Below are 18,034 nucleotides of genomic sequence, written 5' to 3' on the forward strand. Positions count from 1 at the left end.
AGTACATGTGTTAGAATATCCATGATTAAGTTAGTGGATGTGTGAGTAACTGTATGGGTTAGTGAGTGGATGTGTGTGTGAGTGAGTGAGTAGGTATCTGATTATCTGTATGGGTGAGTGACTCAGTATGAGAATGGCTGTATGAATGGGTGTGTAAGTGCCTATATCTGTATGAGTGGATGTATTGGTCATTAGTAGGTGCATGAGTGGCTGTGTATGTGGGTTAGTGGTTGTGTTAGTGGTTGTATGGGTGAATTGATGTGTCAGTGGCTGTATGGATCAGTGAGTAGGTGTGTCCCTGTTTGTACGAGTCTGTGAATGGGAATGCCAGTGGTTGAGTGGGTGTATGAGGTGTTGCATGGGGTAGAAGTGGGTGTGTGACTGCTTCTGTGGATGAGGTCAGTGATGCAATTCGAAACGTCATCAATGATGTCATTTCAGATGTCATCAGTGATGTAACATGTGAGGTCATAACGAGTGTATTGTGGGGGCGTAAGCTATAGCTGCTGAATGTCCCTGGTTTTGTACGAGTGAAATGTGAGCCTAACTATAACGCTCCTATAACCTTTGTTTTTTTCAGTGAATTTTTAAGATTTTTAGATTTTATTTCCTAACTATAACGTCCCTGTAACATTTGAGGTTTTCCTGAGAATTTCAAATGATTTTTAAATTCAATTCCCTAACTATTACATCCATGTGATCTTTTTTTCAGAGAGTATTTCTAAAGTTTTTTAATGTTAGTTCCTAAATAGGACGTCCCTGTAACATTTGTTTTTTTACAGTGAATTTCTAAGGGTTTTGAAATTCCATTTTCTAACTAGTGGAGAAAGGGGGCGGGCCTCCCATGAGCTCTCAGCAATCCCGCTGTGAATGACTTACTGGACGTAAAAGGAGGGGTTGTTGGCCCCCCAAGGGCCCTCAGCAGCCAAGGGGACTTCATCCACCAACAGGCTGTGCACCAGTAGGCCATTTGGGGCCGGGCCTCTTTTTTTTTAAATTAGGGGAGGGGGGCTGCACGGTTTCCCTCCCCTGACCGATTTCAGCCTCGGGACCCCATCACCCTGGGGCCCGGCCTCTTTAGTGTGGGTGCCCCCGGTGACCTTTATTGGAGAATGAAGGGGGGGGAGCCTTAAGGCCCCACGGTCTATGCCGGCTCCCCGCCTCCTGTGGGAGCAGGCATTGGCCTGACATGGGGTTGCTGAAAGGCAGCTCCCTGTCTGTCAGAGCAAATGTTTTCATCTGTTTCCCTGAACGCATATTTGCGTGCAGGTAAATCGATGAAAACTCCTCTTTCTGCAAGCTGGAGCTTTCGTCACTGATCCGGCTTGCAGAAAGCAGAGTTAGGTTTGCTTTGCTGTCAGCTCCCTCCAATCAAAAGCAAACAGCTACATCCCAAGGGTAGGCACCTCTGGAGGTAGCAGGAACTGCTGAGCAGCCCTCCTCCATCATAGAAGCTAGCCCGGAGAGATGAACTGACCCCCTACATTAATGTTTTTCAGCCCTGGGGGGGGGGGGGGGTGGCGGCAGTCCCCAGGGAGGTGACGGTCCCCGGGGCTGTGGGGGGCCATGTGCCCCCCTTACATATGATACATTGATACATTGCCCTGGTGGCAGTCCCCGGAGTTGCAGGGAGGTTGTACAGGCCCCCCACATTCATTTTATGATTAGCCCCAGGGTGTGGTGGTCCCTTGGACTGCAGGGGAGGCCGTACGGGGCCCCCTGCATTGATTTGATCTTTAGCCCCGGAGAGGTACCAGTCCCTGGGGCTACAGGAGGGCCGTGTGGGCCCCCCACATTATTTTATTATGATTTGCCCCGTGGAGGTGACGGTCCATGGTTCTCCTTTTAGATTGCTAGGAGAATGAAAATGTGGAAATAACTTGTATGCGTACCTGTTTGGCCCCACCCACCTTAGTAGTTTCCAAAGGTCTTCCTGCCTTTTGCCAGGTGATGGACAGCTTAACAAGTGGCTCCCCAGCGCTTTACCCGCTGGTTTTGCCGAGGAGTTCTTGCTGCCGAGGAATCAGAGGAGATCTCCACGATGCAAAGAAGCACTTACTTCATATAGTTAAGAGGAGGCACCCTGGTTTGGTGTAGATTTACCTCTTTGTAGTCTTGTCTTTTCTATGGGAGGATTCATGTTATAACATATTTCTGGATAAAGACGCACCAAGAACAATCACATTGCCAAAACACACACAAGGTCACTGGTGACATTTCCTCATGCTCCATTATGCAGCGGTTGTGTAGAATACATTCTGGACATTTACCCAAGAAGGTAGCACTTAGTAATTAACCAGTAGTAAGAACTCCCCTTGGGTAGATATTTTGTGCAAAACTGGACTCTTGTTGGATAAAAGGGCAGGTGCAGTTCATTTGTGGTTGAGTCACTCATACAGTTACTGACACACCCACACAGCCACTTAGAAAACCACTTACACACCAACTGACAGACCCACTCAGACACTGATGCACCCACTCACAGACCCACACACTCACATATCCACTCACAGACCCACTCAGACACACACACACCCAGTGAGACACTTATACAGCCACTCCCAGACCCATACAGAAACTCACACATCCAGTCACACACCCACTGAGACACTTATGCACTCTTACACTCACTCTTAAAGGTTACAGTTAGGAAATAAAAGTTTAAAAACCTTAGAAATCCACTTAAAAACACAAAGGTTAAAACAACGTTACAGTTAGGAAACAACATTAAAAAAACTTAGAAATTCACAGGAAAAAAACAGAGGGTACAGGGATGTTATAGTTAGGAAATATAATTTAAAAAACCTTAGATATTCACTGAAAAAAACCAAAGGTTAAATGGATGTTATAGTTAGGCTCAGATTTCACTCGTACAAAGCCTCTGAAATTCATCAGTTATAGTTACCTGAGCTAGCGATACATTACGCCCCCACTATGCACTGCTTATGACCTCACACATTATACCACTTTTGAGATCGTCTGTGACATTACGGATGACATCACTGATGTATTCACCTATACAGCCACTCACACACCCACGCAGCCTCTTAACACAGTCACTCGCTCAACCATACAAGCACTCAGTCACTCACATACCCACATGACCACTTACATACCCATTCACACATCCATACAACCACTCCCTTATCCGCTCACTCACCCATACAGCCATTCACACAGGCGCTCCCTTTCCAATACAGCCACTCACACACCAACTCATTCAACCAACCACTTACACACCCAGTCACTCACTCATACAGCCATTTAGACACCCCCTCACTTACCCATACAGTCACTCACACACCCACTCACTGACTCACCCACACACCCATAAAGCCACTCACAGCATCACTTACCCACACAGCTACTGACCCACCCATATATATACCCATACAACCACTCACACGCCCATACAACCAGACACCCACTCACATACCCATACAACCACTCACACCCACAGTGCTATTCAGACATCCACTCACTCACCCATACAGCCACTCATGCACGCACTCTCATACCCATACACCCACTCAGACTCCCAATCTCACACCAATACAGACAGTCTCACAGCCACTCAGATCACGTATGTTAGAAATAGTACCACTCATCAGCAGTACACTTAGTATATTAATATAACTTTTGTAGTATTTTAGTATATATGTTTAACACTTATAAACTTTAGAAAACACTCAGAATCAGTAGACGATGTCATCAGTGATATCATCAGTGATGTCATTTGAGATGTCATCAGTGATGTCACTGACCAGGTCATGAGTGATGTAATATGTGAGGTCATAAGCAGTGTATTATGGGGGCGTACATTATAGTTAGCTCAGGTAACTACAACTGCTGAATTTAAATGTTTTTGTATGCGTAAAATCTGAACCTAACTATAACGTCCCTGTAACCTTTATTTCTTTTTGTGAATTTCTAAGTTTTTGTAAAAATGTTGATTCCCGTCTATAACTGCAACTTTTGTTTTTTAAGTGACTATATATATATATATATATATATATATATATATTTATATATATATATATATATTAGGGTTCACAAGTGCCAAAGCTTTAGGACGCACTCTCCATCAGCAACCTCCGTAATTAAGGCAGCAGCGCAGTTAGCTGATGCACGGGTCAATCAAACTTGCCTTGCGCGTTTCAGACTTTCTGTACGTCCTTGATCACAGGCTTGGGTGGCAGCATGATAAATGGCAACAGACTTCTGATGTATTTCACTAGTACCTTTTATTGCCAACAGGTGCGGCTTCACGCGGTGTCAAAATAGCATTGTGGGATCAGTAGTCTCTGAAATAAACACCAACAGTTCATGATAAGACTTAAAGCTGTCAACTCCATATTTCTTTAAACAATACAGCCATTAATGGGCTTCCCCTGCTCAGCACGCTGCGTTGCAAAATATTCTGCCAAACTGATAGACTGAAGCAGGCTCCCAGCTCCAGGAGCCCATCAGCCCGCTTTCGTCCGCGGTGGTGCAGTCCCCACGGCAGGCTTGCCGTGTAATTTATTAGGGTTCACAAGTGCCAAAGCTTTAGGACGCACTCTCCATCAGCAACCTCCGTAATTAAGGCAGCAGCGCAGTTAGCTGATGCACGGGTCAATCAAACTTGCCTTACGCGTTTCAGACTTTCTGTACGTCCTTGATCACAGGCTTGGGTGGCAGCATGATAAATGGCAACAGACTTCTGATGTATTTCACTAGTACCTTTTATTGCCAACAGGTGCGGCTTCACACGGTGTCAAAATAGCATTGTGGGATCAGTAGTCTCTGAAATAAACACCAACAGTTCATGATAAGACTTAAAGCTGACTTAAAGCTGGGAGCCTGCTTCAGTCTATCAGTTTGGCAGAATATTTTGCAACGCAGCGTGCTGAGCAGGGGAAGCCCATTAATGGCTGTATTGTTTAAAGAAATATGGAGTTGACAGCTTTAAGTCTTATCATGAACTGTTGGTGTTTATTTCAGAGACTACTGATCCCACAATGCTATTTTTTTTTTTTTTTTTTGGAAAACCTTTATTTAAAAATCAGGACACAGCTATTCAGCCGACAACCCGGAGGTTCGGCAGCATCGATAATTAGAAACAGTGATGCGTCCCCAGTGAAGTACAAAGAGAAGTGCAAAGGTTCAATTTTAAACAAACACAAAAAGCACAGCAAACCCCAGCAAGGTAAGAACACTAAAAAACCATGGTGAGAGCCCCCAGGGGAGGCCGGACCCCACTCATCTACCAGTTACAAGATAGTGTAAGGAGGAAGAGGGGGGACAGCAGAGGCCCAAATAGTTCATAAACCAGACTGTGCTGGAAAGAAGGTCAGGGGGAAAGCTGTTCCTCGGGCGGTTCCAGATCAGGGGCAAGACATATTCCCCCCCTGTATTGATTCCACCGCCCCCAGATGGCGTGCCACTTCCGGGGGCGGCCTCTAGAGCAATAGACTGTCTTCTCCCTAAACATGCTCCAGTCCATGTTCTCTTTCCACGCAGTCAGTGTGGGGGGCCCCGAGGAGCCCCACAATCGCGCGATATCCCTCTTAGCGACCATGTTACCCAGTGTCACCCATTGGGTCCGCGCCTCATCGAGGTCAGTGGGCCCCCAGATATTCAGGAGACAGCACCGCGCCTCCGGCTGCAGAGCAATGCCTGTCACCTCCCCCATTACTGCATGGACTCCCCTCCAGAATTCCACAATGACACCACACTCCCAAATGATGTGCAGGACAGTACCCACCATACCACACCCCCTCCTGCACAGGCCGTCCTCCGAGAACCCCATGTGGACCAGTCTTGGCCCCGTCACATACACTCGGTGCAGTATTTTAAGCTGCACCAGCCTCAGGCGCGACGGGATCGCAACCTCCTTAGGGGAAGAAACAGCTGACTGCCAATCCTCATCATCTAACTCGAGGCCATCCCTAGTCCACTGGTCCCTCAGCCCCAGAAGCATGTCCGCCCGGACGTTTATAAGTTTCTTATATATGAGCGAGATCGTGCTCTCGGGCATATGGCCATCTAGGACCCGGTCCTCCAGGGGAGAGGACTCAGGCACCTTCTCACCCTCCACGAGGACTGAGCGGAGGGCGTGGCGCATCTGAATATATCTGAAATACTCGGAGGGCCCCAGCTCATACTCAGTCTGCAACTCCTCAAAGGACTTCACCTTTCCCTTATGCAGCACATCACCCACCCTGGAGATGCCAATCAGGTCCCACTTATCAAAGCCTTTTGAATGCCAAAGCCTTCCCAATCTCTCCGATTCAAACAACGGGGTAGCAAGGGTGAGCTTATCCTTCCAGCCCAGCGAGTCAGTTGCCATCTTCCACACCCGCACTGCCACAGCGGTGGGCCCCGTGAGGGACGAGTCTAGGGATCGCGAGTACAACGCCCTGTAATAGTTACCACCACGCAGCAACCACCTGTCCATGGCATACCCAGGGCTGAGAGCAGGGCCATAAAGCCCATGATTGATCGTGCTCAGCTGTGTGGCCCAATAGTACCGACGGATATCTGGGAGCGCAATGCCCCCGTCGTACCATGGAAGCGTCAGCTTTGCAATAGCAATTCGCGGCCGCCCATCCCACAGCAACGTCCGTTGGAGGCCTTCGACCTCCCGAAAGTATTTGGCCGGCACCCAATCCAAGGTATTCTGTAAGGCGTAGAGAAAGCGGGGGAGAGACATCATTTTGAACAGGGCCGCACGCCCAACGAGGGAGAGCGGCAGCCTCCGCCAACCTTCAACATCGCGCCTCAGTCGTGCCAGGGGGGGGAGCAGATTCTTCTCATAGCGCACAGCAGAGTCCATGGAGATAAAGATCCCCAAGTACACGAAACCCTGCTGGGCGATCTGTATCGAACATGTTCTAGGGATCGGTGGAACCTCGCCACTAAGAACATACAAGTACGATTTGCTCCAATTGATGACGAGACCAGAGTTCCTACCAAAAGACGTGAGTATGTCACAGACCACTATAAGTGACTTCTTGGGTGAGGCAAGATACAACAGGATATCATCGGCATAGAGCGAAATACGGTCCTCGTGTTCAGGCGACCACCGAAGGCCCCGTATATCCGGGTGCCAACGTATCCACGCAGCCAGCGGCTCAAGGGCGAGGGCGAACAACAGAGGCGACAGGGGGTAACCCTGCCGAGTACCCCTTCCAAGCTGAAACGGAGTCGACGCCCGACCATTCACCACAACACTAGCTAGCGGCCCCTCGTACAGCAACCTCACCCAGCTCACAAAACCGCGGCCAAAGCCGAACTTGGCCAGCACGGCCCACAAGTATGCCCACTCCACCGTGTCAAAGGCCATCGTGGCATCAAGGGACGCCACAATAGCCGGTTCACGCAACGTGCCCGCCCTGGCGATTACGCCATGAAGACGCCTAAGATTCAGCGCTGTGTTTCGGTGCGGGATGAAGCCGGATTGATCCGGGTGGACTAAGTCGCCAAGTACCCTAATCAAACGGGTCGCCAGGAGTTTAGCCAGAATTTTCGGCTCCGCGTTAAGAAGTGAAATAGGCCGATATGAGGCGCACTTATCGCGGGGTTTACCCTCTTTGTGTATGACCACAATCGACGCCAGTCGCTGATCCAACGGGAGGGCCCCACCCCCCCGCGTCTCCAAAAACATGGCGCGCAGGTGAGGGGCGACCCTATCCGGGAACAGCTTGTACAGGTCGATCGGCAAGCCGTTCGGTCCCGAGGCCTTACCCGAGTTTAACGCGCGGATAGCCCCCGCCACCTCGTCGACCGTTATGTCACCATCTAGATCGTCCCTATCTATAGCAGAGAGGCAGGGCAACTCGATATCACGGAGGAGGTCACACGAGTCCTCGGGTGGCCTATCCGACGCAGAGGCATAAACCTTACAGAAATAGTCCGAGAAGCTCTTTACAATCCCCTCAGGTTCCACAATCGCCTCTCCCCTCTCTCCCGTCAACTCTGGCACCACTCTATTGACCCGTTCTTTTTTGTCCAGCCACGCCAGGAGTTTCCCTGCCTTATCACCAACATCATACAGTCGGCCCTGCTGTTCCCTACTGAGGGTCTTAGCGACGTTCGTCACCAGGTCTTTATACTCAGTTTGCTTCAAACAAAGCTCATGCAGTGAGGACTCTGTAACCTCCTCCTCCATCGCTCCCTCCAGAGCCGCGATCTCCTCCTCCACCTGCAGAATCTCACCATCTCTACGCCTCTTGGCAGCCACTACTAGGGAGAGGGCTTCCCCCCGAAGCACGGTCTTAAAAGCTTCCCACAGCGACACTGCCGAGTCAACGGTTCCCTGATTGTCCTTGAAAATTTTTTTTACCTTCGTTACCAGGGCGCTGCGCATCTTGGGGTCTCGGAAATACCAAGGGTTGATAGGGGCCACCCTTCCTCCTCCCTCCCGACCTAGATCCAGCCGGATCCACACTGGCGAGTGGTCAGATATACCGCGCGCCATGTGCCTCGCCTCGGATACCAACGAGGCATGCGCGGCCAGAGTGAGCAGGTAATCAATCCTGGAGAGGCTACCATGTGCCCCGGAGTGGAACGTGTATTGGCTCTGCGTGGGGTGCCGGAGCCGCCAGCAGTCTATCAGACCAAGCGTGTCTAGGAAGTCTGGAAGCCATTTCTGAGCCCCCCCTGTGTCTCTGGGCGGGTATCTATCCAGCAGGCCGGAGCAAACAGCGTTGAAATCCCCTCCCACCATAAGCATTCCCCCCGGGAGAGCCAGCAGGGCCCTACCCAGATCTGCAAAAGTGGAGGCCTGCAGGGCCGGCGGGACATAAACCGAAACTAAAACCACAGTCCGTCCTTCCCACCGCCCCGCCACCGCCACAAACCTCCCCCTATCATCAACAATGGTGGAGTCCACCTCAAATGGCAATGAAGCTCTAACTAGGATGCCCACACCCCTGGACCCAGATGAGAATCCTGAATGTGCAATGAGTTTATACCCCTTCCTATTCAGGGCATAGCACGTATTTCCTATAAGATGCGTCTCCTGCAGCAGGGCAACATCCGGCATTGATCGTTTCAAAAATTGCAAAACAATCCCCCGCTTAATGCGATCCCCCAACCCATTAACATTCCAGCTTATAACACCTAAGCCCCTACCCCCCATCCTCAAACGGAAAGAGGCCCAGCCCACACCCGAGGAGCCACCACGGAACAGCCCTGGATATAAGCATCATGCCTTGCAGAAATAAACCCCCCAACAACAACCCCAAAATCCCTAAAACTCCCCCCACCCTGCACCCCTGCTGCAGCTTACAAAGCCCCCCCAACTTGCAGTGTGCCTGTCGCCCTACAAAAACAAAAAGTCTACAAAAAGTACCCTAAGGGAGGAAAAGAGCAACCCTCGTCCTCCCGCAACCCTCCACAGTTACTGCACTCTATACAAGTCTTCAAGTATAGTCAAATCAAGTCAGACCGGCTCCGAGATGTCAGCCCTGCCCATCCCGGCCACTGTCTCCATCCTCGGCTGTGTCGTCCCCCGTCCGTCGCCGGGGCAAAGCGTCCAGCCATTCGTCGGCCATAACAGGAGAGTCAAAAAAGAATGTCCGATCTTCGTGCACCACCCGCAGTCTGGCAGGGAAGAGCATGGCATACTTCAGGTCTCTTTCCCGGAGCCGCCGCTTCACCCCCAGGAAGCCCTGTCTCTGCCTCTGCACCTGCTGGGTGAAGTCCGGATAGAAATTCACCGACGCGTTCTGGAAGGGGACCGGGCCCGTCACCCTCGATGCTTGCAGAATAGCGTCCCGATCTCGAAAGTGAAAGAGCCGGGCCACGATCGGCCTCGGCGGGGCACCCGCCTTAGGCCTCCCGCCCGGCACTCTATGGGCCCTTTCCACCGCAAAGAACTTCCCAAGGCCCTTGGGCTTCAGATGGTTAAGGACCAAGTCCTCAACAAGCAGGTCAACCGAAGCCTCATCCGAGGACTCCGGGACCCCGATAACGCGCACATTGTTGCGCCTGGCCCGGCTCTCAAAGTCCTCCAGCCGGCGGGCGACGAGATCACTCTCGGTCCTCAGCTTACGAACCTCGGTCTGCAGTTCCGTAACATCATCAGTGAGGCCCGTGGTCTTGAGGTCCAAGTTCTTAACCCGTTCATTCGTTTTGCCCAAGTCCGCACGGATCAGGTTGACATCCACCAAAATGGCATCCACCTTATGCGCCAGGGCCTCAAACTGTCTCCCAATCGAAGTCTGCATCCCTTCGAGCGCGCACAATGCTATTTTGACACCGCGTGAAGCCGCACCTGTTGGCAATAAAAGGTACTAGTGAAATACATCAGAAGTCTGTTGCCATTTATCATGCTGCCACCCAAGCCTGTGATCAAGGACGTACAGAAAGTCTGAAACACGTAAGGCAAGTTTGATTGACCCGTGCATCAGCTAACTGCGCTGCTGCCTTAATTACGGAGGTTGCTGATGGAGAGTGTGTCCTAAAGCTTTGGCACTTGTGACCCTAATAAATTACACGGCAAGCCTGCCGTGGGGACTGCACCACCGCGGACGAAAGCGGGCTGATGGGCTCCTGGAGCTGGGAGCCTGCTTCAGTCTATCAGTTTGGCAGAATATTTTGCAACGCAGCGTGCTGAGCAGGGGAAGCCCATTAATGGCTGTATTGTTTAAAGAAATATGGAGTTGACAGCTTTAAGTCTTATCATGAACTGTTGGTGTTTATTTCAGAGACTACTGATCCCACAATGCTATTTTGACACCGCGTGAAGCCGCACCTGTTGGCAATAAAAGGTACTAGTGAAATACATCAGAAGTCTGTTGCCATTTATCATGCTGCCACCCAAGCCTGTGATCAAGGACGTACAGAAAGTCTGAAACGCGTAAGGCAAGTTTGATTGACCCGTGCATCAGCTAACTGCGCTGCTGCCTTAATTACGGAGGTTGCTGATGGAGAGTGTGTCCTAAAGCTTTGGCACTTGTGAACCCTAATAAATTACACGGCAAGCCTGCCGTGGGGACTGCACCACCGCGGACGAAAGCGGGCTGATGGGCTCCTGGAGCTGGGAGCCTGCTTCAGTCTATCAGTTTGGCAGAATATTTTGCAACGCAGCGTGCTGAGCAGGGGAAGCCCATTAATGGCTGTATTGTTTAAAGAAATATGGAGTTGACAGCTTTAAGTCTTATCATGAACTGTTGGTGTTTATTTCAGAGACTACTGATCCCACAATGCTATTTTGACACCGCGTGAAGCCGCACCTGTTGGCAATAAAAGGTACTAGTGAAATACATCAGAAGTCTGTTGCCATTTATCATGCTGCCACCCAAGCCTGTGATCAAGGACGTACAGAAAGTCTGAAACGCGTAAGGCAAGTTTGATTGACCTGTGCATCAGCTAACTGCGCTGCTGCCTTAATTACGGAGGTTGCTGATGGAGAGTGCGTCCTAAAGCTTTGGCACTTGTGAACCCTAATATATATATATCTGCTGGCGGTCGCCAGTAGATAGTTATAGTTAGGACCGTGTTTCCATAGGAAATCCGCAACATTCTATTTGGAATAACTTTGGCGCCGGTTGTCGAATCCTCGCGAAATTGTCAAAATAGGTGGGGCGCTCCGCTCCGCTCCTACCCTGAAAGTCTCGGGGGGATTCGTCAAGTGGGGGCTGAGAAAAAAGGGGGGTCCCAAAACGCATTTTCCCCATGCAATTTTCCATAGGGACCTTTAGTCCAAGGTACAGCCTGAACGGCTGAACAGAATTACTTGAAATTTGGCAAAGAGGTAGTCCTCAGGTCAGGCATGTGCCTTTTGCATATATGGGGTCAATCTGTTCAGTAGTTCCTGAGAAAATCAAAAGTAAAATCATATACATATCTGGGCAGAGCCTAACCACACATCTCATCGTGAGATCTGATTGGCTGTCAGTTCTTCATCCAAGAAGTGTTGGCAGCCATCTTGGGACCAATGTACATGATAGCACCTCATTAAAAAGCATTGCAGTTAATAGAAGGTTTTAAGACTTTAGATACATTATAAATCATTTGTTGATGGTACCATACTCATTTTAGGAATTGTGGTGTGTTCTAAGGTGATTTTACCATGTTTGAGAGAAACAGGGGTGGGGGAATCATATCGCCCGACGCCCGAACCATGTTGTTTATGTTGACGGGCAAGAAGATTTATTGTCTATTTATGTCCGACGGACATGTAGACATTAATCACGTTTTAATCACGTTAAAACAACAGGCTGTGGGCACTCTGGGGCTCACAGCCAATCCGGAGCTTGCAGAGAGCCTTTGGCGGCATCTGATTGGCTAGCAGCCCATGACTGGGCTCTAGCCAGTGATTGGCTGGGGGAGTGAAACGTCACTCAGCCTCTGCAAGCAGTAGTCCGTGGCCGCCACGAGGCTTGCAATAAGCATTCAGGTAAAATAAGCAGTTTTGCCCGCTTGAATTGTGTGATATTGTGACGGAGGTGCTGCGATTTTCTTTTATTTATATTTTTAGCAACCGTGCGTGGGTAGATTAATTAGTACAAAAGCCTAGACCTGGCCCGCCTCGGTGCCTCAGATGAGGACGTCAAAAAAGCGTATCGCAAGCGGGCGCGCTGCGCTACCACCGCTTCATGGGGGAAACACCCATTACAACGAATTCAGATTCACGCGCTGCCATCGCAACGCGGGTTTAACATCGCGGGTCCGGAGCCTTCATACCGCAGATGGAAACAGATCTGCAGATTAATGCTTTCAAAAAAGACATCCGTTGGTGACTTGCAATTTATAACTTAAAGTCCTAATATAGAATAGTGAACTATTAACTTTCAGCCCAGAACTGCATAAACACACCGATAAATATACATTACAAAATTGATCAATGTTGCAAAGAGGGTACATTTGGCGAAAAAACGATTCTTATTATTAAAGGAAGCTCCCAACTTTGCTGTTTCTTTTTCGACTCTGCGTTTGTGCTTCTCCACACCAAGCACTCTTAAACTACTGCCTACCAGTATGGGTGACATGTGACTCCTACACTTTCACTCCTTTGGCTTATGGGCAAAAAAACATTGTCGCACACGGCGCAGCCAGCACTAAAAGCTTTCGAAGCACTGCTGCAGCGTTTCTTTCCACCGGCAATTACCAGGCCTCACAGAAATGTGTAGGAAACTTGTGTGATGAATTACCATCCTGGAAAGAGATCCGTGTTTTGTATAGTTGAGGTTGTGACCTCGGTGAAGTTAGTGCAGAGGGTTAATATGCCTGCTGCAAAGAACATGTACGAAGTCGATTACAGAGTGCATAGGATGGGAACAGATCTGCAGATTAATGCTTTCAAAAGAGACATCCGTTGGTGACTTGCAATTTATAACTTAAAGTCCTAATATAGAATAGTGAGCTATTAACTTTCAGCCCATAACTGCGTAAACACACCGACAAATATACATTACACAATTGATTAATGTTGCAAAGAGGGTACATTTGGCGAAAAAACTATTCTTATTATTAAAGGAAGCTCCCAACTTTGCTGTTTCTTTTTCGATACAACTTACCGATTTGCAAGGAACGTAGGGCTCACGTCTGGCCAGCTGCAAAAGTGAGGGGGAAATGGCAGGAGGCACGCTGGCTGACACCTTTTATATCCCACCCATACGTTTTTACAAGGGTGACGGTAAATTAGTACATTACGTATGGTTTGAAATGTACGTATTTTGTGGGAATAAATACACAGCCAAGGGTGACGGTAAATTAGTACATTACGTATGGTTTGAAATGTACGTATTTTGTGGGAATAAATACACAGCCAAAAAAAATGGAAAAAAAGGGGAATAGAAATAAAAGAATTGCCGTCTGGGTTAAGGGGAGGGGGCGCAGGGACGAGATAATATCGCTTGACAAGTTTTCATTTAGCATTATTATTGCACAGCATTCAATGGTTTACTGATTTTAATAAAGCAAAAATATATTAATGTTTCTCTGTCAGCCGGAGCCCTTAGGTTTGATGTGGAACGGGGGTAGGTGGGACAAGTGGATTTTACAGGACATGTAGATCTCAGTGGCATTTTGTCCCTTGGACAACTAGATTATTTGGAAAATTCCACACCCCTGAAATAAAAGACCGGCATCGCGCCGGAGGCCACGCCCCCTCCTTGCAGCACTCTGCAAACGCGCTCCCTGGCCAGTTGTAAGTTGAGGAATTAATTCCCCTTCAATACTGAGGATCCCTGAGGGCCAACTAGCCCAACAGGTATCTTCAGTATGCACCAGGGAGCTGCGTTGCAGACGGGTGTTCTGAGGCCACGCCCCTTTTTACACCTCCATGCAACGCAGCTCTGTGGCGCTTACTGGAGGTACCTAGTGGGCTAGTTTGACCCTAGGGACCCTTAGGATTCAAGGGGACTTAATCTCTCAACTCAGAACGCCCACAGGCCCTGTGGCGCGTTTTTAAGTTGGGGAAATAATTCCCTTTCAATCCTGAGGGACCCTGGGGTCAAACTAGCCCACCAGGTGCTTCCAGTAAGCACCACTGCTCTGCGTTGCAGAGAGGTGGTGCAGGCCGTGCCACTTTTTAAACCTCTCTGCAACGCAGCTCTGTGGCGCTTACTGGAGGTACCTAGTGGTCTAGTTGGACCCTAGGGACCCTCAGGATTCAAGGGGACTTAATCTCCCAACTTAAAAAGGCTACAGGGCGTGTTTACACAGTGGGGAAGGGAGGGGACGGGGCATGAGGTGACGTGTTCAAACACCCCCTGTGGTGCGTTTTAAGAGGTAGTTTTAATCCCCTGCCCTATTATATACTAGGGGCTTACAGAGGAGGTCATGCTAATCACAGGGGGACCCCAACACATAGTGTGCCCTAGTGTATGTAGGTGTTTTCACTGTATTCTGAGTGTCTTTTAACATAGCACTGGCTCTAGGACTGGTTAGTCAGACTCAGTTACCACCAGTATCCGTCTGAAAAAGTTGAGGGTACAGGATGATTTTGCAACAAGGCTTGTTTCTGCTCTTCTGTTTGTTCTTTCTGCACGTTATACTTCTTCCTGCACCTTTCTTCGTCTTTGAGGCTTCTTTCTGCATTTTTTTTTTCTTTCTGTGCGTTTTTCCTTCTTTCTTCACATGTCCTATCTCTGTAGGCATAGCTAGAAATTAGCATTTAAAAAACCTTTGAAATTCACTGAAAAAAATATAGGTTTCAGGCACGTTATAGCTAGGAATTAGCATTTAAAAAACCTTAGAAATTCACTGAAAAAAGCATAGGTTTCAGGGGCGTTATAGTTAGCTGGACTTTTCACTCATACAAAACCATAGAAATTCCCCCGTTATAGTTAGTTCAGCTAACTATAACTTGTGCGCCCGCAATGCACTGCTGATGACGTCACATATTACATCACTCATGACATGGTCAGTGACATCACTCATGACATCACTGATGACATCATCCTTGTGATAGAGTGGCAGACCTCCTCTCCCCCTAATATAACCTTTGATACACACATTCAAAAATAGAAATTAAAATGTTCAAAACAATGGACACACCAATACCAGTTACAACAACCTCTTCAGCAATTCTAAGATCCACATCCACATCCACTCATTCACCAACAGTCCTATACAGTCACTCATACATGTACTCACTCATCAGATGTACTCATACACCTATACATCCTGTTACACAACGCCACTCATCCATAAAGTTACTCACACACATAGTCACTCATGCTAATAAAGAATCAAACATCCGTTTACCTGCATATACAGTTATACACACACACCACCACACTTACTTCTACAGAAACTTACACATACTTAGTCTTTTTAACAATCACTTATAGAAACACATACTTATTCATACAGGAACTCTTTCAATCTCTCACTCTCACATATACTCACTTATATACACCAATAGTCACATATACTAGTTTAAAACATATGTAGTTACTCATAGAGACACTATTGAGACAGTCATTCACTCACTAACACACCCATGCACACACTCATCCACCCATACAGTCCTGCACACATGCTGTCTTCAACACATACAAACAGTGAGTCACTCATTCATGCACCTATGCACTACGTAATACCCCCCACCGAACCATACAGACATCAGACACTTATACGGATACTGAAAAAACCAACTAATAACCTATATAGACACTCATGTATCTACTCACCAACCCATTCAGCCACTTATACACAAAGTGAGAGACTGATACAGATATTTACATATTTAAACATTACTCACTAAGCCATGTATTCACTAAGATACACTTAATCAGTCAGTTATACGATCAATTTTTCAAAAACAAATCATCCATTTAGACACTTATATACCCATTTATTCTTCCATCGACCTTGAGATATACATATATAAAACATATGTAATTTTCAGAAAAACATACATTCACTGGATGATGTCATCAGTGATGTCATCAGTGATGTCATTTGAGATGTCATCAGTGATGTCATGAGTGATGTCACTGACCATGTCATGAGTGATGTAATATGTGACGTCATCAGCAGTGCATTGCGGGCGCGCGAGTTATAGTTAGCTGAACTAACTATAACGGGGGAATTTCTATGGTTTCAAAGAGAAAAAACGTGCCGCACTCTTGTCGAGTTTTTTGCACTTGGGTTTATTTCCTCCCTTACATCAATGGGAACATAGGCATCTGAAAAGATCAACGCGTTTCGGTATTACACAATACCTTGTTCACGATCTCATGGGTGCCCTTCCAACTGTTGTTTAAATACATTTAAACTTACATTACATCACTTCCTGCTGTGAGCTGTCAGGGCCCGTAAGACTTATGGGAGTTGTTGTTTTTGTATTGTTTTAAACATTTTTCACTTTTTTCCCCCTTCCTTGGGGTTTATCGTGAACTATATAAAACCAACCTTGTGTATACACAACAAAGAAAACAAAGTGTGTGATTAAAATTATAAAAAATCATACATTATTTAGTTCATTTAGTGTCCTCTTTTTCTTTATGTGTCTTTTTATTTCCCGAATGACATGACCCAGCATTCCGCTGTTTTGCTTGAGTAGAAAAATACATCTGCTTGAATTTGTTGATTTTTATTGTCAACATTATTAACCCAATAAACTCAAGTGCAAAAAACTCGACAAAAGTGTGCCCCGTGTTTGCTCTTCGACCTGAGGAGGACTGTGTGTGAGATATATATATATATTATATATATTAACACATATACACAGCCAACAGTCACTGGTTCTCCTGCCATATGTGACGGTAGGCTCACGGCGAGGTAGCGAACCTCTCTAATAATGCACAAAATCACTTCTTCTTATGAAAATTGAAGAGACATGCCACAGCCTAAATATCTGAAGCGTGATAGATTTTATTAAGTGCAGCGAACAAGCCAGTTTTCGCTGCAATTAATAAAATCTATCACGCTTCAATATTTGGGCTGCGGCAGGTCACTTCAATTTCCATAAGAAGAAGTTATTTGGTGAAATATATATATGACTCCCAGCTGGTGTATATCTCACTCACGTGGGGAAAGGTCAAAACTGCACTTTCTCTTCAAATCTTGGTTGTTCACAGGGCACAGATCTTCAATTTCTTTAGCTCTTACTGAAACAATGGTGGTGGTAATGAGAGGACCTAGTAAAAGGATAAACAGAAAATTACAATTTACATACAGATCTTCTCGAAGCAGCATGTAATCTAAAAAGTAGTATACATTTAGACAAAACATATAAAAAACCAGTGCAAAGACAAATATATAAAGGATATTACATAAAGATATACTGAGAAAGAGAAAGATACAATGGGTAAAGGTGTGCAAAAAGAGGCCTATGCGAAAAAAATGTACATAGGCAAACAGAGCTTAAGTTAAACACATCAAAAAAAAAACACATCATCTAACTAAAGCAGGAAATAGCAGATTCCAGTGTCTGATCAGATCTAAAGCTCAAACTCCAACCATGGCAAAGATTGCATTATGTGCATCATGTGCCTTAAAAAGATTAATAAACCTTTATAGTCCTTTCAAAATTACTGATCTCAAACTCCTTTTTCGAGTCAATCCTAACTTCTTATTGACTGTATTTTTG

General features: G+C 47.2%; 1 protein-coding gene across 1 annotated transcript in view; it reads right to left on the bottom strand.

Moving 5' to 3' along the window:
• LOC146861885 (uncharacterized) overlaps positions 1-18,034 on the bottom strand; it is a 49,036-nt gene that overhangs the window by 7,989 nt on the left and 23,013 nt on the right. Inside the window, exon 3 of the mRNA XM_085641063.1 lies at positions 17,472-17,582. Coding sequence (XP_085497189.1) covers positions 17,472-17,582 — 111 coding nt within the window. The remainder of the gene's footprint in view (positions 1-17,471; positions 17,583-18,034) is intronic.

This window comes from Triturus cristatus, chromosome 2_2 (assembly GCF_964204655.1).
Source record: "Triturus cristatus chromosome 2_2, aTriCri1.1, whole genome shotgun sequence".
Classification (NCBI taxonomy): Eukaryota; Metazoa; Chordata; class Amphibia; order Caudata; family Salamandridae; genus Triturus; species Triturus cristatus.